General features: G+C 41.0%; 4 protein-coding genes across 4 annotated transcripts; all 4 read right to left on the minus strand.

The window, feature by feature from the left end:
• Positions 1-1088: 1088 nt before the first annotated feature.
• Positions 1089-2015, minus strand: LOC134497066 (olfactory receptor 10G6-like). Its single transcript, XM_063302782.1, has one exon. It carries the CDS (start codon positions 2013-2015, stop codon positions 1089-1091), a length of 927 nt encoding a protein of 308 aa, XP_063158852.1.
• A 3291-nt stretch (positions 2016-5306) lies between these two features.
• LOC134497067 (olfactory receptor 10G6-like) lies at positions 5307-6233 on the minus strand. Its single transcript, XM_063302783.1, has one exon. It carries the CDS (start codon positions 6231-6233, stop codon positions 5307-5309), a length of 927 nt encoding a protein of 308 aa, XP_063158853.1.
• A 3291-nt stretch (positions 6234-9524) lies between these two features.
• On the minus strand, positions 9525-10451 carry LOC134497068 (olfactory receptor 10G6-like). Its single transcript, XM_063302784.1, has one exon. It carries the CDS (start codon positions 10449-10451, stop codon positions 9525-9527), a length of 927 nt encoding a protein of 308 aa, XP_063158854.1.
• Positions 10452-15515: 5064 nt separating this feature from the next.
• Positions 15516-21463, minus strand: LOC134497069 (olfactory receptor 10G6-like). Its single transcript, XM_063302785.1, has 2 exons — positions 21438-21463; positions 15516-16443 (listed from the first exon to the last, which is right to left on the minus strand). The coding sequence occupies exons 1-2, from the start codon at positions 21461-21463 to the stop codon at positions 15516-15518; spliced, it is 954 nt and encodes a 317-aa protein (XP_063158855.1).

A 21463-nucleotide genomic window follows, 5' to 3' on the forward strand; every position in this document is an offset into this window, starting at 1 on the left:
AGGGACACAGTGGCGCTGCGGGTTAAATCGCTGAGCTGCCGATCAGAAGATCGGCGGTTCGAAACTGCGCGGTGGGGTGAGCTCCCGTTGCTAGTCCCAGCTCCTGCTCACCTAGCAGTTCGAAAACATGCAAATGTGAGTAGATCAATAGGTACCGCTTTGGTGGGAAGGTAACGGCGTTCCGTGTCGTCATGCTGGCCACATGACCCGGAAAATGTCTATGGACAATGCCGGCTCTAAGGCTTAGAAACGGAGATCAGCACCGCCCCCTAGAGTCGGACACGACTGGACTTTACGTCAAGGGAAACCTTTACCTTTACTATACTTGCAAAAAATTATAGCATAATTGGTAAGGACCCCTGTTCTTCATGATTTATGCACAAAGCTTAAAAACATACCTTTTTAAAATATCTGAACAATCATTTCCTTGGTAGGAGTCTCAGCTAGAGGATTAATTAGAAATTTGCTATCTTTATATTAATTGCTATGTATTGTTTCCCATTTTTCCCCCCAGGATATCATTGTCAAGAAATCTTGTATAATGTCAGAACATATAAGTACAATTAAGTGAAGAGTTTATGAGTAATGAGAATTCATTCAAAATCTTCTGTTGGTATTTTTCTTCTTTTCCTTTTTTGGAAATCGTTTTTTTTAAAGAACTCTAACTTCTTTTCTCCTTTCACTCCCTCCCTCAAACGAAGACAAGTTGGAATTAAAGGGAGTGAATGATTTAGCTATAATTTTATGGTACTTCCAGGCCTCCAGCCCCAAAACTAGTGAAGAGGTCATGATCCCTTGACCAAGGAAGGACATGTCACAGAAAACTGGGGGTTAGGACCCCTTAATTTGCAATAAGGCCAGTAGCCATTCATGAAAGCAAATATGTTCAATTCCCCAATAATATTACTTCATTTCTGGTTTATTCATGAAAATGTAATTACATGAAAAGGTAATCTCATGTCACCTACAAAGAGACCAGAAGAGGAACATGGTGTGCTTGAAGAACAATCAACTCAAGGAAGGACAAAAAATCTCAACTTCGCAACAGATGTTTTATGTTTTTTTATGTTTAACATACTTCCTGCTGTCTACTCTGGATTCCCACTCCATAGTTTCACCAGTGCAGTTTTCATCTCCTTGTTCCTAAGTGTGTATATCACTGGGTTCAACAAAGGGGTGATTGTGGTGTAGAACATGCTCACCACACCATCCATGGAGTCCTGAGATGCTGGCCGCATATAACGATAAAACAGAGGGAGGTAGTATATTACTACCACAGTAAGATGGGCACTGCAAGTTGAGAAGGCTCTGTGCCGTCCCTCGCTGCTACTAATCTTCAAAATGGCTGAGATGATATAAGCATAAGATGCTAGGATAAGGAGAAAGCAGGTCATCGCTATAAAGCCCACGTCAACGGCGCTCATCAATTCACTAAATCTTATGTCAACACAAGCCAGCTTCAGGATGGATGGAACGTCACAGAAGATATAGTCAATATAGTTGCTCTCTCCATAAGGCAAATGAAAGGTGAGAGATGTCAGAAATGCGGAGTTCATGCAACCACCAATGATGGTACCCAAGGAGAGGCTGAGGCAGGCTTTCCAGCTCATGATGTTGCCATAGTGGAGTGGTTTACAGATGGCCAAGAAGCGGTCATAGGCCATCACGGTGTAAAGAAAAGATTCTGCACATCCAACAGAGTTCAGAAAGAATACCTGCATTACACACCCAGCAAAGGGAATGACCTTTCCCCGGAAGATGAATCCAGCAATAACTTTGGGTACAACCACAGCTGAGAAGGCCATATCCAGGATGGAGAGATAACACAGGAACCAGTACATGGGCTTGTGCAGTTGAAGGTTAGAGATTACCACTAAGATGATCAGAGAATTTCCAGAAAGGGTGAGTGCAAACATGACTGAGAAGAAGAGAAGAACGGGCAGCTTGAACCCTTGTGGATATGGAAACCCTGCGAGGACAAACTCATTTGGGGCTGTTTGATTTGGACACTCCATGTATCAGTTCCTCTTATATGTACCCAAGTCCTTGAGTGATGAGCTATTCTAAGGGGCACTTTGCTTGGAGTTAGTTCCTACTCCTACATATTCAATATAGTGGGGGAAAATCTATCTTTTTTTCATTTATTTCATATTTATCTGTTATCTGTCAAAATAGTCAACAGTCAAAAGGAAGGTACTGGGTAAGTCCCTTGAGGTGGAATTGTTATTAAGTGAGTCCTCAGTAGCACTCTAGAATATATATAAGTTCAAGAAGTATTTCCCCCCAAATCACTAGGTGGGAAACCACAGAGATTCTGACATCTATGTCATTTGCTTTAGCATAATGTTGCCCTTTTCAGCTAGATACAGTCTGCAGGAGACCTGAATAAACAATATTCAGCCATAACAATGATAAATCATAACAATAAATCATCAATCGTCAATGATAACACAACACTAAAAAGACTGTTGCATTCACTCAGTGTTTTTTTGGGTGGGTGGGGGGCATATTTTGCCTCTTCAGTGACCAATTCCAACACTGTGCACATTTTGGGGAAGAAGTCACTGAATTCCCCCTGAACTATGGTAGCTTGTGTAAAATGGATTGCAGGTGGCAAAATGATATCGTTGCTCAGACTGCCGTTGATTGCTAATGCTATTGCAGGAAGCGCCGATGGAAGTAATTGCTGGATATTTAAATGATTTGCTTTCTGATTTTTAGCTTTATAACTTGCCATTCAGTTGATCTTGGGAAATTTATGGACAGCAGATTACCTTTCTTCCCAGAGGCTGCAATGTTACTTGGGTTGTGCCAAAGACATCTTCACCAGACTGAATACGCAAAGAGGGATCTTAAGATTGCATTCCAGAATGATGACTGGGATAATTAGTTGCAAGGCAATCAAAAAAAGTGTTGCAATTCCAAAAAAGTAGTCAACTATTATGAGATAGAAGCTCGTTGTAAGTTTATATGTTGTAAGTTTGTAGCATATTCTGAGTCACCTTGATTTCTTCTTACTTATGGTGAGGTTTCTTTCCTTTTCACATCCAGAAGTCCTTTGAGTTCATTCCAAGCATATTACGGACTCCTGAAAGATCAGCACTCTCAATAGGAAATGAAGAATCAGGCAGAATGATGCATCCTGGTTCACCCAGGAGGAGCACTTTTTCCTCCCCATCTTTTAAATATCTTCCATGAATGCTCTGTCTTCATACCCCAGTGATAGTGAGAGGAGCACTGTTGAGCCTTCCATCAAATTCCAGGGAGTGCTACTTTAAAGTATTGATGATCTGGGAGGAAGCCAATTACCATTGCCAGAAATTCCACTGGGGGCCAATTACTTTTAAACAATAGGTAGGTAAGCTTGAAAAGTTTGGATGCATAATAATCAAAGAGATCAATTAGTCATGCATTAAGATCTGTGCTTCCAATGGGAACTAAATCGGAACAATTCTTTTACTCCAGACCAGCCTGCCAAAGTCATTCTCCTGCCTTACCATTAGGATGATGTATTTCTTCTCCTGAAATGCGTAGGGTGAATTTCTGTTTTCCCCTTGATCAAACTTAACATTTTAATTACCTTAATACATTTATACCTTAATATACCATTAAATACATTTTTTGTTGTTTATTCATTCAGTCGCTTCCGACTCTTCGTGACTTCATGGACCAGCCCACGCCAGAGCTTCCTGTCGGTCGTCAACACCCCCAGCTCCCCCAGGGACGAGTCCATCACCTCTAGAATATCATCTATCCACTTGCCCTTGGTCGGCCCCTCTTCCTTTGGCCCTCCACTCTCCCAAGCATCAGCATCTTCTCCAGGGTGTCCTGTCTTCTCATTATGTGGCCAAAGGATTTCAGTTTTGCCTTTAATACCATTCCCTCAAGTGAGCAGTCTGGCTTTATTTCCTGGAGGATGGACTGGTTTGATCTTCTTGCAGTCCAAGGCACTCTCAGAATTTTCCTCCAACACCACAGTTCAAAAGCATCGATCTTCCTTCTCTCAGCCTTCCTGACGGTCCAGCTCTCGCAGCCATATGTTACTACGGGGAACACCATTGCTTTAACTATGCGGACCTTTGTTGTCAGTGTGATGTCTCTGCTCTTAACTATTTTATTGAGATTGGTCATTGCTCTCCTCCCAAGAATTAACATCTTCTGATTACCTGGCTGCAGGAAATTAAATTAAATACATTAATACCATTTATACTTGCAAAAAGGGACACAGTGGCGCTGCGGGTTAAATCGCTGAGCTGCCGATCGGAAGATCGGCGGATCGAAACTGCACGGTGGAGCGAGCTCCCGTTGCTAGTCCCAGCTCCTGCTCACCTAGCAGTTCGAAAACATGCAAATGTGAGTAGATCAATAGGTACCGCTTTGGTGGGAAGGTAACGGCGTTCCGTGTCGTCATGCTGGCCACATGACCCGGAAAATGTCTATGGACAATGCCGGCTCTAAGGCTTAGAAACGGAGATCAGCACCGCCCCCTAGAGTCGGACACGACTGGACTTTACGTCAAGGGAAACCTTTACCTTTACTATACTTGCAAAAAATTATAGCATAATTGGTAAGGACCCCTGTTCTTCATGATTTATGCACAAAGCTTAAAAACATACCTTTTTAAAATATCTGAACAATCATTTCCTTGGTAGGAGTCTCAGCTAGAGGATTAATTAGAAATTTGCTATCTTTATATTAATTGCTATGTATTGTTTCCCATTTTTCCCCCCAGGATATCATTGTCAAGAAATCTTGTATAATGTCAGAACATATAAGTACAATTAAGTGAAGAGTTTATGAGTAATGAGAATTCATTCAAAATCTTCTGTTGGTATTTTTCTTCTTTTCCTTTTTTGGAAATCGTTTTTTTTAAAGAACTCTAACTTCTTTTCTCCTTTCACTCCCTCCCTCAAACGAAGACAAGTTGGAATTAAAGGGAGTGAATGATTTAGCTATAATTTTATGGTACTTCCAGGCCTCCAGCCCCAAAACTAGTGAAGAGGTCATGATCCCTTGACCAAGGAAGGACATGTCACAGAAAACTGGGGGTTAGGACCCCTTAATTTGCAATAAGGCCAGTAGCCATTCATGAAAGCAAATACGTTCAATTCCCCAATAATATTACTTCATTTCTGGTTTATTCATGAAAATGTAATTACATGAAAAGGTAATCTCATGTCACCTACAAAGAGACCAGAAGAGGAACATGGTGTGCTTGAAGAACAATCAACTCAAGGAAGGACAAAAAATCTCAACTTCGCAACAGATGTTTTATGTTTTTTTATGTTTAACATACTTCCTGCTGTCTACTCTGGATTCCCACTCCATAGTTTCACCAGTGCAGTTTTCATCTCCTTGTTCCTAAGTGTGTATATCACTGGGTTCAACAAAGGGGTGATTGTGGTGTAGAACATGCTCACCACACCATCCATGGAGTCCTGAGATGCTGGCCGCATATAACGATAAAACAGAGGGAGGTAGTATATTACTACCACAGTAAGATGGGCACTGCAAGTTGAGAAGGCTCTGTGCCGTCCCTCGCTGCTACTAATCTTCAAAATGGCTGAGATGATATAAGCATAAGATGCTAGGATAAGGAGAAAGCAGGTCATCGCTATAAAGCCCACGTCAACGGCGCTCATCAATTCACTAAATCTTATGTCAACACAAGCCAGCTTCAGGATGGATGGAACGTCACAGAAGATATAGTCAATATAGTTGCTCTCTCCATAAGGCAAATGAAAGGTGAGAGATGTCAGAAATGCGGAGTTCATGCAACCACCAATGATGGTACCCAAGGAGAGGCTGAGGCAGGCTTTCCAGCTCATGATGTTGCCATAGTGGAGTGGTTTACAGATGGCCAAGAAGCGGTCATAGGCCATCACGGTGTAAAGAAAAGATTCTGCACATCCAACAGAGTTCAGAAAGAATACCTGCATTACACACCCAGCAAAGGGAATGACCTTTCCCCGGAAGATGAATCCAGCAATAACTTTGGGTACAACCACAGCTGAGAAGGCCATATCCAGGATGGAGAGATAACACAGGAACCAGTACATGGGCTTGTGCAGTTGAAGGTTAGAGATTACCACTAAGATGATCAGAGAATTTCCAGAAAGGGTGAGTGCAAACATGACTGAGAAGAAGAGAAGAACGGGCAGCTTGAACCCTTGTGGATATGGAAACCCTGCGAGGACAAACTCATTTGGGGCTGTTTGATTTGGACACTCCATGTATCAGTTCCTCTTATATGTACCCAAGTCCTTGAGTGATGAGCTATTCTAAGGGGCACTTTGCTTGGAGTTAGTTCCTACTCCTACATATTCAATATAGTGGGGGAAAATCTATCTTTTTTTCATTTATTTCATATTTATCTGTTATCTGTCAAAATAGTCAACAGTCAAAAGGAAGGTACTGGGTAAGTCCCTTGAGGTGGAATTGTTATTAAGTGAGTCCTCAGTAGCACTCTAGAATATATATAAGTTCAAGAAGTATTTCCCCCCAAATCACTAGGTGGGAAACCACAGAGATTCTGACATCTATGTCATTTGCTTTAGCATAATGTTGCCCTTTTCAGCTAGATACAGTCTGCAGGAGACCTGAATAAACAATATTCAGCCATAACAATGATAAATCATAACAATAAATCATCAATCGTCAATGATAACACAACACTAAAAAGACTGTTGCATTCACTCAGTGTTTTTTTGGGTGGGTGGGGGGCATATTTTGCCTCTTCAGTGACCAATTCCAACACTGTGCACATTTTGGGGAAGAAGTCACTGAATTCCCCCTGAACTATGGTAGCTTGTGTAAAATGGATTGCAGGTGGCAAAATGATATCGTTGCTCAGACTGCCGTTGATTGCTAATGCTATTGCAGGAAGCGCCGATGGAAGTAATTGCTGGATATTTAAATGATTTGCTTTCTGATTTTTAGCTTTATAACTTGCCATTCAGTTGATCTTGGGAAATTTATGGACAGCAGATTACCTTTCTTCCCAGAGGCTGCAATGTTACTTGGGTTGTGCCAAAGACATCTTCACCAGACTGAATACGCAAAGAGGGATCTTAAGATTGCATTCCAGAATGATGACTGGGATAATTAGTTGCAAGGCAATCAAAAAAAGTGTTGCAATTCCAAAAAAGTAGTCAACTATTATGAGATAGAAGCTCGTTGTAAGTTTATATGTTGTAAGTTTGTAGCATATTCTGAGTCACCTTGATTTCTTCTTACTTATGGTGAGGTTTCTTTCCTTTTCACATCCAGAAGTCCTTTGAGTTCATTCCAAGCATATTACGGACTCCTGAAAGATCAGCACTCTCAATAGGAAATGAAGAATCAGGCAGAATGATGCATCCTGGTTCACCCAGGAGGAGCACTTTTTCCTCCCCATCTTTTAAATATCTTCCATGAATGCTCTGTCTTCATACCCCAGTGATAGTGAGAGGAGCACTGTTGAGCCTTCCATCAAATTCCAGGGAGTGCTACTTTAAAGTATTGATGATCTGGGAGGAAGCCAATTACCATTGCCAGAAATTCCACTGGGGGCCAATTACTTTTAAACAATAGGTAGGTAAGCTTGAAAAGTTTGGATGCATAATAATCAAAGAGATCAATTAGTCATGCATTAAGATCTGTGCTTCCAATGGGAACTAAATCGGAACAATTCTTTTACTCCAGACCAGCCTGCCAAAGTCATTCTCCTGCCTTACCATTAGGATTATGTATTTCTTCTCCTGAAATGCGTAGGGTGAATTTCTGTTTTCCCCTTGATCAAACTTAACATTTTAATTACCTTAATACATTTATACCTTAATATACCATTAAATACATTTTTTGTTGTTTATTCATTCAGTCGCTTCCGACTCTTCGTGACTTCATGGACCAGCCCATGCCAGAGCTTCCTGTTGGTCGTCAACACCCCCAGCTCCCGCAGGGACGGGTCCATCACCTCTAGAATATCATCTATCCACTTGCCCTTGGTCGGCCCCTCTTCCTTTGGCCCTCCACTCTCCCAAGCATCAGCATCTTCTCCAGGGTGTCCTGTCTTCTCATTATGTGGCCAAAGGATTTCAGTTTTGCCTTTAATACCATTCCCTCAAGTGAGCAGTCTGGCTTTATTTCCTGGAGGATGGACTGGTTTGATATTCTGGCAGCCCAAGGCACTCTCAGAATTTTCCTCCAACACCACAGTTCCAAAGCATCGATCCTCCTTCGCTCAGCCTTCCTTATGGTCCAGCTCTCGCAGCCATATGTTACTAAGGGGAGCACCATTGCTTTAACTATGCGGACCTTTGTTGTCAGTGTGATGTCTCTGCTCTTAACTATTTTATTGAGATTGGTCATTGCTCTCCTCCCAAGAATTAACATCTTCTGATTTCCTGGCTGCAGGAAATTAAATTAAATACATTAATACCATTTATACTTGCAAAAAGGGACACAGTGGCGCTGCGGGTTAAATCGCTGAGCTGCCGATCGGAAGATCGGCGGTTCGAAACTGCGCGGTGGGGTGAGCTCCCGTTGCTAGTCCCAGCTCCTGCTCACCTAGCAGTTCGAAAACATGCAAATGTGAGTAGATCAATAGGTACCGCTTTGGTGGGAAGGTAACGGCGTTCCGTGTCGTCATGCTGGCCACATGACCCGGAAAATGTCTATGGACAATGCCGGCTCTAAGGCTTAGAAACGGAGATCAGCACCGCCCCCTAGAGTCGGACACGACTGGACTTTACGTCAAGGGAAACCTTTACCTTTACTATACTTGCAAAAAATTATAGCATAATTGGTAAGGACCCCTGTTCTTCATGATTTATGCACAAAGCTTAAAAACATACCTTTTTAAAATATCTGAACAATCATTTCCTTGGTAGGAGTCTCAGCTAGAGGATTAATTAGAAATTTGCTATCTTTATATTAATTGCTATGTATTGTTTCCCATTTTTCCCCCCAGGATATCATTGTCAAGAAATCTTGTATAATGTCAGAACATATAAGTACAATTAAGTGAAGAGTTTATGAGTAATGAGAATTCATTCAAAATCTTCTGTTGGTATTTTTCTTCTTTTCCTTTTTTGGAAATCGTTTTTTTTAAAGAACTCTAACTTCTTTTCTCCTTTCACTCCCTCCCTCAAACGAAGACAAGTTGGAATTAAAGGGAGTGAATGATTTAGCTATAATTTTATGGTACTTCCAGGCCTCCAGCCCCAAAACTAGTGAAGAGGTCATGATCCCTTGACCAAGGAAGGACATGTCACAGAAAACTGGGGGTTAGGACCCCTTAATTTGCAATAAGGCCAGTAGCCATTCATGAAAGCAAATACGTTCAATTCCCCAATAATATTACTTCATTTCTGGTTTATTCATGAAAATGTAATTACATGAAAAGGTAATCTCATGTCACCTACAAAGAGACCAGAAGAGGAACATGGTGTGCTTGAAGAACAATCAACTCAAGGAAGGACAAAAAATCTCAACTTCGCAACAGATGTTTTATGTTTTTTTATGTTTAACATACTTCCTGCTGTCTACTCTGGATTCCCACTCCATAGTTTCACCAGTGCAGTTTTCATCTCCTTGTTCCTAAGTGTGTATATCACTGGGTTCAACAAAGGGGTGATTGTGGTGTAGAACATGCTCACCACACCATCCATGGAGTCCTGAGATGCTGGCCGCATATAACGATAAAACAGAGGGAGGTAGTATATTACTACCACAGTAAGATGGGCACTGCAAGTTGAGAAGGCTCTGTGCCGTCCCTCGCTGCTACTAATCTTCAAAATGGCTGAGATGATATAAGCATAAGATGCTAGGATAAGGAGAAAGCAGGTCATCGCTATAAAGCCCACGTCAACGGCGCTCATCAATTCACTAAATCTTATGTCAACACAAGCCAGCTTCAGGATGGATGGAACGTCACAGAAGATATAGTCAATATAGTTGCTCTCTCCATAAGGCAAATGAAAGGTGAGAGATGTCAGAAATGCGGAGTTCATGCAACCACCAATGATGGTACCCAAGGAGAGGCTGAGGCAGGCTTTCCAGCTCATGATGTTGCCATAGTGGAGTGGTTTACAGATGGCCAAGAAGCGGTCATAGGCCATCACGGTGTAAAGAAAAGATTCTGCACATCCAACAGAGTTCAGAAAGAATACCTGCATTACACACCCAGCAAAGGGAATGACCTTTCCCCGGAAGATGAATCCAGCAATAACTTTGGGTACAACCACAGCTGAGAAGGCCATATCCAGGATGGAGAGATAACACAGGAACCAGTACATGGGCTTGTGCAGTTGAAGGTTAGAGATTACCACTAAGATGATCAGAGAATTTCCAGAAAGGGTGAGTGCAAACATGACTGAGAAGAAGAGAAGAACGGGCAGCTTGAACCCTTGTGGATATGGAAACCCTGCGAGGACAAACTCATTTGGGGCTGTTTGATTTGGACACTCCATGTATCAGTTCCTCTTATATGTACCCAAGTCCTTGAGTGATGAGCTATTCTAAGGGGCACTTTGCTTGGAGTTAGTTCCTACTCCTACATATTCAATATAGTGGGGGAAAATCTATCTTTTTTTCATTTATTTCATATTTATCTGTTATCTGTCAAAATAGTCAACAGTCAAAAGGAAGGTACTGGGTAAGTCCCTTGAGGTGGAATTGTTATTAAGTGAGTCCTCAGTAGCACTCTAGAATATATATAAGTTCAAGAAGTATTTCCCCCCAAATCACTAGGTGGGAAACCACAGAGATTCTGACATCTATGTCATTTGCTTTAGCATAATGTTGCCCTTTTCAGCTAGATACAGTCTGCAGGAGACCTGAATAAACAATATTCAGCCATAACAATGATAAATCATAACAATAAATCATCAATCGTCAATGATAACACAACACTAAAAAGACTGTTGCATTCACTCAGTGTTTTTTTGGGTGGGTGGGGGGCATATTTTGCCTCTTCAGTGACCAATTCCAACACTGTGCACATTTTGGGGAAGAAGTCACTGAATTCCCCCTGAACTATGGTAGCTTGTGTAAAATGGATTGCAGGTGGCAAAATGATATCGTTGCTCAGACTGCCGTTGATTGCTAATGCTATTGCAGGAAGCGCCGATGGAAGTAATTGCTGGATATTTAAATGATTTGCTTTCTGATTTTTAGCTTTATAACTTGCCATTCAGTTGATCTTGGGAAATTTATGGACAGCAGATTACCTTTCTTCCCAGAGGCTGCAATGTTACTTGGGTTGTGCCAAAGATATCTTCACCAGACTGAATACGCAAAGAGGGATCTTAAGATTGCATTCCAGAATGATGACTGGGATAATTAGTTGCAAGGCAATCAAAAAAAGTGTTGCAATTCCAAAAAAGTAGTCAACTATTATGAGATAGAAGCTCGTTGTAAGTTTATATGTTGTAAGTTTGTAGCATATTCTGAGCCACCTTGATTTCTTCTTACTTATGGTGAGGTTTCTTTCCTTTTCACATCCAGAAGTCCTTTGAGTTCATTCCAAGCATATTACGGACTCCTGAAAGATCAGCACTCTCAATAGGAAATGAAGAATCAGGCAGAATGATGCATCCTGGTTCACCCAGGAGGAGCACTTTTTCCTCCCCATCTTTTAAATATCTTCCATGAATGCTCTGTCTTCATACCCCAGTGATAGTGAGAGGAGCACTGTTGAGCCATCCATCAAATTCCAGGGAGTGCTACTTTAAAGTATTGATGATCTGGGAGAAAGCCAATTACCATTGCCAGAAATTCCACTGGGGGCCAATACTTTTAAACAATAGGTAGGTAAGCTTGAAAAGTTTGGATGCATAATAAGCAAAGAGATCAATTAGCCATGCATTAAGATCTCAGTGTTTCCAGTGGGAACTAAATCGGAACAATTCTCTTACCTCAGACCTGACTGCCAATGTCATTCTCCTGTCTTACCATTAGGATTATGTATTTCTTCTCCTGAGATGTGTAGGGTGAATTCCTGCTTTCCCCTTGATCAAATGTAATTTTGTGCTTACCTTGAGCTTCATGATCTTTCTCGCCTCTTTCCTGATTTATTTCTATACTTCTCTGGCAGAGACTTTTTCTTGTCCTGGCATGTTACCTTTCAAGTCTATCAAAGTGTCTGATTTTTTAATGACTCTACCTCGGGATGTCACAGGTCATACTGATAAAACATACCTTTTTATTTCATGTATGTTAGAGATGTATGTGGGTTTTTAGGAAGAAGTTGAGGGATTCAATCAAATGTTGGGTGTGCAATACTAAATACTCGGGCATATGATGTGGTCTAATACCACAGTGTTTCCTTTTTCGCAAGAAAATATTTCTCGTTTGATTTTATGTTTCTGTGTTAATTTTGATTTGAAAGGCACTCTGTGTTTTCTAAGTGGTTGTGTTTCCACTTAGGTATTTTTTGCCTTTATTGTTGGAAAAGATGATACTACCACCTGGCCCACAGTTTCCATCAGGTATACTCAACCACTCACCTTTCCCTTTATATCTGAAGGAGCGTTCTCTTCCTAGAAATCTCAACTAGAGGAATATTTAGAAATTTGTCCTACTTATACCACTTGGTATGCATTATTTCTGATTTCTCCTGAGATTTCAATGTTAAGAAACCTTGTACAATGTCAGCTTATATGTGTACAATTAACTGAACAACATGTGACTGATGACTATCTTTGCAAACTCTCCTGTCTGTATTTTTCTTGTTTTTATTTTCCTTCTTGGAAATAATACATTAAAAAAAATCTATTTTCTTTCCCCCCTCCATCTCCCTCCCAAAATGAAGACAACAAGCTGGAATGAAAGGGAATGAATGATTTTGCCACAGGTTTATGGTAAGAGAAGAAAGGTTCCTCCTGGTCACCAGGCCCAAAGGCGAGGATCCATTGACCAATAAAGGATGGAGCACAGGAGTTTTGTTGCTGGGATCCTTGCCTTCCCAATGAGGTCAGGAGCCAATTTTACTGGAGAGCAAAATGAGCGATTTCAGTCCTCTATTCTTCAGCTCTATCTTGCAGTTAATTTATGACAACTTAATTAAATTGAAAGATTATCTCACATTGCATCTAGAAGGTAACCAGCAGGGCATCATGGAGTGCTTGAAAACAGTCTCAAGAGAGAGTTGATGAGTTGAAGGAAGGAACAAAATGTCCACTTGGATACACAAGAAGCAGATGCTCATGAAATGTGCATGAAGAAAGGGAGGGCGGGAGACATGCATGCGAAGAATGGAAACTGAAGAGATCCTTTAAAGCTTTTACCCCACTCCACATAGCATTCTTTTACCCCTTAAAATCTAGGATTGTTTTTCTTTTGTTTTCATCCTGATCTCCTGATCTATTTCTGTACATCTCTAGGAGAAACCTTTATGTCTTCCTGTTGCATTGCATTCCAAGCCTATCGAAGTGTCTGATTTTTTTAAACAACCCCTGCATTGTCTCAGGTCATATTGATAAAACAAATCTTCTTATTTTGTGCATAACAGACATCTATGAGTGCTTTTTGGAAGAACCTGGGGGACTTCAGTTAATTGCTGAGTATCCAGTACTAAAAATGTACCTCTAGTGCCTCTAATGTAGCCTTTTACTATAGTGTTCCTTTTTGGGCTACAGATTATTTCTCATTTGATTCTATGAATCTATGCTAATTTTGATTTGGAAGACTGACTACTTTTTCTTTGATGGTTATGTTTCCAGTAGAAACAAAAGGACAAAGGAAATGGAAATGACATGCATTTATACTTGCAAACAATGATAACATAATGGGTAAGGACCCCTGTTCTTCATGATTTATGCAAAGAGCTCAACAACTTACCTTTTTTAAATATCTGAATGAGCATTTCCTTGGTAGGAGTCTCAGCTAGAGGATTAATTAGAAATTTGCTATCTTTATTTCAGTTGGTAGGTATTGTTTTCTGTTCCCCCCCCCAAGGATTTCATTGTCAAGAAATCTTGTATAAAGTCAGAACATTAAGGACAATAAGTGAATAGTTTATGAGTAATGAGAATTCATTCAAATTCTTCCATTAGTATTTTTCTTCTTTTCCTTTTTTGGAAATAGTTTTTTTTAAACAACTCTAACTTCTTTTCTCCTTTCACTCCCTCCCTCAAATGAAGACAAGTTGGAATTAAAGAGAGTGAATGATTTAGCTATAATTTTATGGTATTTCCAGGCCTCCAGTCCCAAAACTAGTGGTGAGGTCATGATCCCCTGACCAAGGAAGGACATATCACAGAAAACTGGAGGTTAGGGCCCCTTAATTTGCAATAAGGCCAGTAGCCATTCATGAAAGCAAATACATTCAATTCCCCAATAATATTACTTCATTTCTGGTTTATTCATGAAAATGTAATTACATGAAAAGGTAATCTCATGTCACCTACAAAGAGACCAGAAGAGGAGCATGGTGTGCTTGAAGATCAATCAACTCAAGGAAGGACAAAAAATCTCAACTTTGCAACAGATGAAGCCTATGCTCATGCCATTTGCTAGAATATCGTAACTGACATAATGGTTTTATTGTCAATGTTTCTACAGTATTTACAGAAAAAGGACACTCAAAATATCTCCAAATCTAGAAATCTGACATTTCTTGTGTTTTAATGAATCCGCTAACAAAAGAATAAAGGTTATTCAACGTAGAACACAACCCACCATATAACTGATTGAAAGAATCGCTCACTGAGGAAGGGACACACTCAGAGATGTTTAGGAGAGAAATTAAAACCATTTCTGAGTGGTAAATTCATATGAACTCTGTAATAGCTTCCACTAAGGCTCAATTTATTTATTTATTTTTGCTACATTTGCCTCCTTTGAGATCTCTTTGGAATCAGGTCTTGTAGGAAGTAGTAGAACACATCCAGCTGTCAGGAAAGGGGTTGAGGGATCATGTCTCCTAAAGAGACAGTTTTGGAGAAGAGAAGTTCCTGGAATCTGTCCATCTCTGTGTCCAAGAGAGCAGAACTTACCCAGGCAGCTGGGCTGAGAACATTGTGAGCATCAGAAATCAAGATCTGGATGGGTCAGGATTCTCCAGGAGAGGAACTCAGGAACTCCCTGTGGCTCTGTGACATAAACCTCAGACTTTCTCCAATTCCCTCAATGGATTCCCTTCAATGTGAGAATTCTCCAGGAGAATCTTTGGAATCTTTCTCTTGTAAACACATACAAGTAGCAGGACCCTTAGACCAACTTGTGATTCCTCTTCTCTTTCCCCTTCTAAACAAAATATCGGTCCCTAAATTAAGAAAGAAGTGATTACACAGCAGCCTATGTCATCTGAAGGAAACGATTTCTCTCCATTTTTTAAACAAGCCTTTTTCCTTTTTCTATAAATTAGACTAGCTCCATCAATTTTTAACATTGTTCCCCCAAAATTAGAAAGGACCATAAAACAGGAGACTTCCACATTGAAAAGGTGAAATAAACATGACTGTTGATCATGTTTATTTTTAAAAAATATAAAATGTTTTATGTTTTTTTTTATTTGACATACTTCCTGCTGCCTACTCTAGATTCCCACTCCATAGTTTCACCAGAGCAGTTTTCATCTCCTTGTTCCTAAGTGTGTATATCACGGGGTTCAACAAAGGGGTGATTGTAGTGTAGAAAATGCTCACCACACCATCCATGGAGCCCTGAGATGCTGGCCGCATATAACGATAAAACAGAGGGAGGTAGTATATTACTACCACAGTTACATGGGCAGAGCAAGTTGAGAAAGCTCTGTGCCGTCCCTCACTGCTGTTAATCCTCAAAATAGCTGTGATGATGTAAGCATAAGATGCTAGGATAAGGAGAAAGCAAGTCATTGCTACAAGGCCAACATCAATGAAGATCATCAACTCATTAAGTTTTGTATCAGCACAAGCCAGCTTCAAAATGGCAGGAATATCACAGAAGACATAATCAATATAGTTTCTCTGTCCATAAGGCAAGTGAAAGGTGAAGGATGTCTGAAATGTGGAGTTGAGGCAGCCCCCAATGATGGTACCCAAGGAGAGGATGAGGCAAGCTCTCTTGCTCATGATGTTGCCATAGTGAAGTGGTTTACAGATGGCCAAGAAGCGGTCATAAGCCATCAAGGTGTAGAGGAGGCTTTCTGCACACCCAAGGAAGTTCAAAAAAAAAATCTGAGTCACACATCCAGAAAAAGAGATGATTTCCCCTCCAGAATTGAATCCTGCAATAATTGTGGGAACCACCACAGAGGAGAAGGCCATATCCAGGGTGGAAAGATGGCAGAGGAACCAGTACATTGGCTTGTGCAATTGATGGTCAGAGATGACTGCCAAGATGATCAGAGAATTTCCAGAAAGAGTCAGGATAAACATGAGTGAGAAGGAGAGAAGCAAGGGTAACTTTAGATCTGGATATGGGAACCCAGAGAGGACAAAATTGTCTGGGGCTGTTTGATTAGGGCACTCCATGTACCTGCTTTTCTTATGCTCACTTTAGCTCTTTGAGGAATGAGGTATTCTAAGAGGGAAGTTTCATTTGGAGTTAGTTCTCAGTGGAGAAAGGTAATTGGCAGCTCATTTCCATTCTGCAATGTTTGCCTTTATGTATAAGAGGGAGGTTTAATGCGTTCCAACCCAATCTTCTTTCAGACACAGAAATCTGTATCATATCATTAATATCAGCTTCAGCATCATCCAACATGGCAGAGAGAACTATCTTTCTTTCAGTTATTTCCATGGGTCTTTGAAAAATATAACACTTGTGAGTAATAGATTAATTTCCATGTCAAAAGGAAACTGCTGGGTATGTTGGGTGGAAATGGTATTATGTCAGTTCCCAGCAGCGTCCTTGCACATATTATTTATTTGTTCTTATCAAAATTCTAGCTTTACAGATTATTTATACCTTTAATTAGTTTCAGCATCTTTTTCAGTTCCTCATAAAAATAAATGGGAAAAACACTGCCTCTCCAAATCTGAGACTCATTTTCAGGGTTGATGTTGTTCTAGAAAGAAATAACATTTAGGAAAGAGAAAGATAGCTTTTCCTAACAGCTCAAATCTAGTCAACAAATAAATGGACTGTAAGAGTGTATTCCTATAGACCAACCCTGGAACTGTGGAGGTATAATACTCTTTGAAGCCTAGAATTTTGTGAAATTTGAGGGGAAAAGGAGCTATCCTAATATTAGAAGCATAAATTCTCAGTATTGCTCTCAGTATTTATTTTCTCATATTTAAAGAGGCTTGGCAAAATTCTGTTACCATACTTTTGTAACTGTAGCATGAATTATCTGGCAGGGATTTCTTCCCCTGGTTGGTCTGCCTTTGCATCCAGTCTTTCCTCTCTGAGCTCCAAATCAGGAACACCCATTTATTTACGATTAATTATAATCCCACCCCAATCTGGTTGGACTTTGGGTGATAAACAATGGTTAGAAAAATGGGAGTTTCCCCAACAATCCCAGACTGGCAGGTTGTGTTTAAGGAAGGAAGTAGGCCCAAGCTAGCAAGTGAGGTAAGAACTGCCAGCAAGAGACCAATTTTAAAATGTTTGCAACTTTTCCACTTAAGAAGAAGCACATGATTTCCAAGCAAACTGACAGGAACTTGTTACTTCAATCATCAATGTGATACAAAACAAAAGTATGGATTTAAGGTTGAAGCAAATGCTTTTACATGGGTGGTGGAAATCACAATGATTCTGCCTATGGAAAATTGGACAATCTGATATGAAGATGTGAAGGATGGGCTGCAATTCCAATATTCCATCTCCTATGCATATATATGCAAGTTCAAGAAATGTCTGCTCTGAAATGGCCATGTGGAAAATCATGGAGGTCCTGGTTCTGATATCATCTGCCTTACCTTCATATAAACAGCGCAGAGCCTGCAGAAGACTCACTGATCATAACACAACATGGAAAATAGCATTGCACGTAGAATGTTTTGGCATTTTCTCAGGCCTATTCCACAATTGTAAATGTCTTGGGGAAAGAGCGATTCAATCCATTTTTCATTTCTAAAGAGCTATGCTTGTTGGCGTGAAATTGTAAAGTAAGTTGACTGTGTTGCTAGGTCTGCCATTCACTTCTAATGCTGTCGTTGGAAGAGAACTGGAAACTGTGGATGGGTTTTAGAACTTTTTGTTTCCTGACCCTTAGCTTTATAGCATGCCGTTCTGTTCCCCTTCAGAAGATTTACTGGATAAAGTATAGAGAGCAGATGATCTTTCTTTTCAGAGACAGCGATATCATTTGAGTTGCACCAACAATATCTTCACCCAGATAGGGTATGCAGGGGGAGATACCGAGATTTCTTTCCAAAGTGATGGTTGAGATCTTTAGTTGCAAGCACCCCAACAAAGGTGTAGTTCCAAAAAAGGAGCCTTGCATTGTGGAATATAAGGTTGAGGTGAGCCCGATTCTTTCCAAGTCATCTTGATCCCCACGGAATTAGGATTAGGTCTTCTTTTCCTTTCACACCTAGAAGTCCTTGAAGTTCTGTTCTGAGGATATTATGGATTCCTGCATTCTGAATATGAAATAAAGCATTAGGCAGAGTCATATATCCTGGGGCATCCAGGTAGGAGCCCTTTGACACTTCTCTCTCCACATATTTTTAAAATGTTCCATCTTCCATGAACGCTGTGTCATCATTCCCCAGAGGTAGTGAGAGGGGCGCTGTTGAGCCTTCGAATAAATTCCAGCGCGCAGTATTGCGAAAACGTTACTAATTTAGGAAAAAGGCAATTACTGTTGCCTGAAATTCCATGGGGCATAATTACTTTTGAACAATAAGTTACATTGAGAGTTCAGCCCCCATCATAATCAATGAGACCAATTAATCATGTGTTAAGGTCCCACTGATTTCAAGGTAAATTATTTCAGAACAGTTCTTTTATCCAGCACTTGACTGCCAAAATCTTTCTCTTGCCTTGCCACTTTTTCTCCTTAAATGCTTAAGTTAAACTTCTGCTTTCTCCTGATGATGCGTAACATCGTCCTTATCTTAAAATCACTGATCTCTTTTGTGTCTCTCCCATCCTATTTCTATACTTCTCTGGCAGGGACTTTTACTTCTCCTGCAGCATCAACTTCAAGTCTACCAAAGTGTCTGTTATTTACTTATTTATTTATTTATTTAATTAATTTCTATAGCCACCCATTTCAACAAGTGGCCCTGGGTGGCTTACAGTCTTGAACAACTCCACTTTAAAAACCTCACAGGTCTTATTGAAAAATCAAAATATATTTCTTCATGCACACCGTGTGTTTTTAGGAAGAAGAAGCTGAGAGATTCAGTTAATTGTTATAGTGTTTGATGCAGTCTTGTACCATTAGTGTTTTCTTTTTGGCTAGACCGTTTTTCCTCATATAAATCTATGTTAATTTTGTTTTGGAAGACTCACTGGTTTTTCTTCTTGGTTATGTTTCCAGTAACCTTTCCAGTAACCTGGTGACAAAGAGGAGGAAAAGAAAACGGACATTGCATGCTTTTAGGGTTTTCAGAAATGATATCTTGTTCTCTGTCAGTTATGCGAACATCTCAAGAATGTACTTCTCTTTTTAAAACTGAACAAGTATTCTCTGGCTAGCAGTTTCAGCTGGAGAACTGTTTAGAAATGGTTAAGTGGTTAAGGCAATGGGCTAGAAACCAGGAGGCCGTGAGTTCTAGTCCTGCCTTAGGCATGAAAGCCAGCTGGGTGACCTTGGGCCAGTCCCTCCCTCTCAGCCCCAGAGCCAATCAGGCGTGGTATGAGAGTTCTAGTCCTGCCTTAGGCATGAAAGCCAGCTGGGTGACCTTGGGCCAGTCCCTCTCTCTCAGCCCCAGAGCCAATCAGGCGTGGTATGAGAGTTCTAGTCCCGCCTTAGGCATGAAAGCCAGCTGGGTGACCTTGGGCCAGTCCCTCCCTCTCAGCCCCAGAGCCAATCAGGCGTGGTATGAGAGTTCTAGTCCCGCCTTAGGCATGAAAGCCAGCTGGGTGACCTTGGGCCAGTCCCTCTCTCTCAGCCCCAGAGCCAATCAGGCGTGGTATGAGAGTTCTAGTCCCGCCTTAGGCATGAAAGCCAGCTGGGTGACCTTGGGCCAGTCCCTCCCTCTCAGCCCCAGAGCCAATCAGGCGTGGTATGAGAGTTCTAGTCCCGCCTTAGGCATGAAAGCCAGCTGGGTGACCTTGGGCCAGTCCCTCTCTCTCAGCCCCAGAGCCAATCAGGCGTGGTATGAGAGTTCTAGTCCCGCCTTAGGCATGAAAGCCAGCTGGGTGACCTTGGGCCAGTCCCTCCCTCTCAGCCCCAGAGCCAATCAGGCGTGGTATGAGAGTTCTAGTCCTGCCTTAGGCATGAAAGCCGGCTGGGTGACCTTGGGCCAGTCCCTCCCTCTCAGCCCCAGAGCCAATCAGGCGTGGTATGAGAGTTCTAGTCCTGCCTTAGGCATGAAAGCCGGCTGGGTGGCTTTGGGCCAGTCGCTCTCTCTCAGCCCAACTCACTTCACAGGGTTGCTGTTGTGGGGAAAATAGGAGGAGGAAGGAGTATGAGGTATGTTGACCGCCTTGAGTTGTTTATAAAAATAATAAAGGCAGGCTAATAAATAAATAAATAAATAAATATTACTTGATATCTATAATGTCCCATTTTTCTGTGACTTCAATGTCAAGAAATATTGTATATTCTCTTGATATATATGTATGATCAACTGAATCATTTGTAAGAAATGAAAACTCTTCCTTCTGAGTTTTTTCTTTTTTTCTTTTTGCAAATTGTGTGTGTGTGTGTGTTTGTGTGTATACTTAAAAAGTGGAATTAATCTCTATCCCCTCCTCATAATGAAGACAACACGTTCGAATTAAAAGGGGTGGATGATTTGGCCACAAGTTTCTGCTAAGGGAAGAAAGATATCTCCTGGCCACCAAGCCCAAAACTAGTGATAAGGTCACGATCCATTGATCAAAGAAGGATATATCACAGAAGAATGGTTGCTAAGATCCCCACCTTTGCAATAAGGACAGTGGCCAATCATACTGGAGAGCAAAATAAACGCTTTCAATTCCCCTATACTCTTATGTCATATTGTGGTTTATTCATGAAAGCCTAACTGAATGAAAAGACCAGGAGACCAGAAGGACAGCATGGTGTCCTTAAAGAACAATCCCAAGCAATGGCTGAACAGCATAAGGAAGGAAAAAAAATCTCTACTTGGCTACACAAGAGGCATATGCTCATGAAATTTGCATGAAGAAAGGGAGGGTGGGATCCATGCATAAGAAGAATGGAAACTGAACAGACACTTTGAAGCTTTTGCCCCATTCTTCACCTGCCACCAACAATACATATCAAGTAAAATATGCTAGTTTTGTTTAGATCCTCTTTGCAGGAGCACTGCCTCTGATTTTACATTGTTCCATAAGGCTCCCTCATTTACATCCATTGCTGGGGTGTCCCAAAAGCCAAGCCAGTGGCTGCAACTGACCGATGGAAGACCAAGGAAGTCACCAT

This window comes from Candoia aspera, chromosome 4 (assembly GCF_035149785.1).
Source record: "Candoia aspera isolate rCanAsp1 chromosome 4, rCanAsp1.hap2, whole genome shotgun sequence".
Taxonomy (NCBI): domain Eukaryota; kingdom Metazoa; phylum Chordata; class Lepidosauria; order Squamata; family Boidae; genus Candoia; species Candoia aspera.

What these genes read in the sequence shown, in the direction of transcription:
- LOC134497068 (XM_063302784.1), bottom strand. Translation starts at nt 10,451, where the DNA reads ATGGAGTGTCCAAATCAAACAGCCCCAAATGAGTTTGTCCTCGCAGGG.
- LOC134497067 (XM_063302783.1), bottom strand. Translation starts at nt 6,233, where the DNA reads ATGGAGTGTCCAAATCAAACAGCCCCAAATGAGTTTGTCCTCGCAGGG.
- LOC134497069 (XM_063302785.1), bottom strand. Translation starts at nt 21,463, where the DNA reads ATGGTGACTTCCTTGGTCTTCCATCG. An exon ending in ACTTCCTTGGTCTTCCATCG is followed by an intron (nt 16,444 to 21,437) that starts GTCAGTTGCAGC and finishes TAAGAAAAGCAG; the next exon opens with GTACATGGAGTGCCCTAATC.
- LOC134497066 (XM_063302782.1), bottom strand. Translation starts at nt 2,015, where the DNA reads ATGGAGTGTCCAAATCAAACAGCCCCAAATGAGTTTGTCCTCGCAGGG.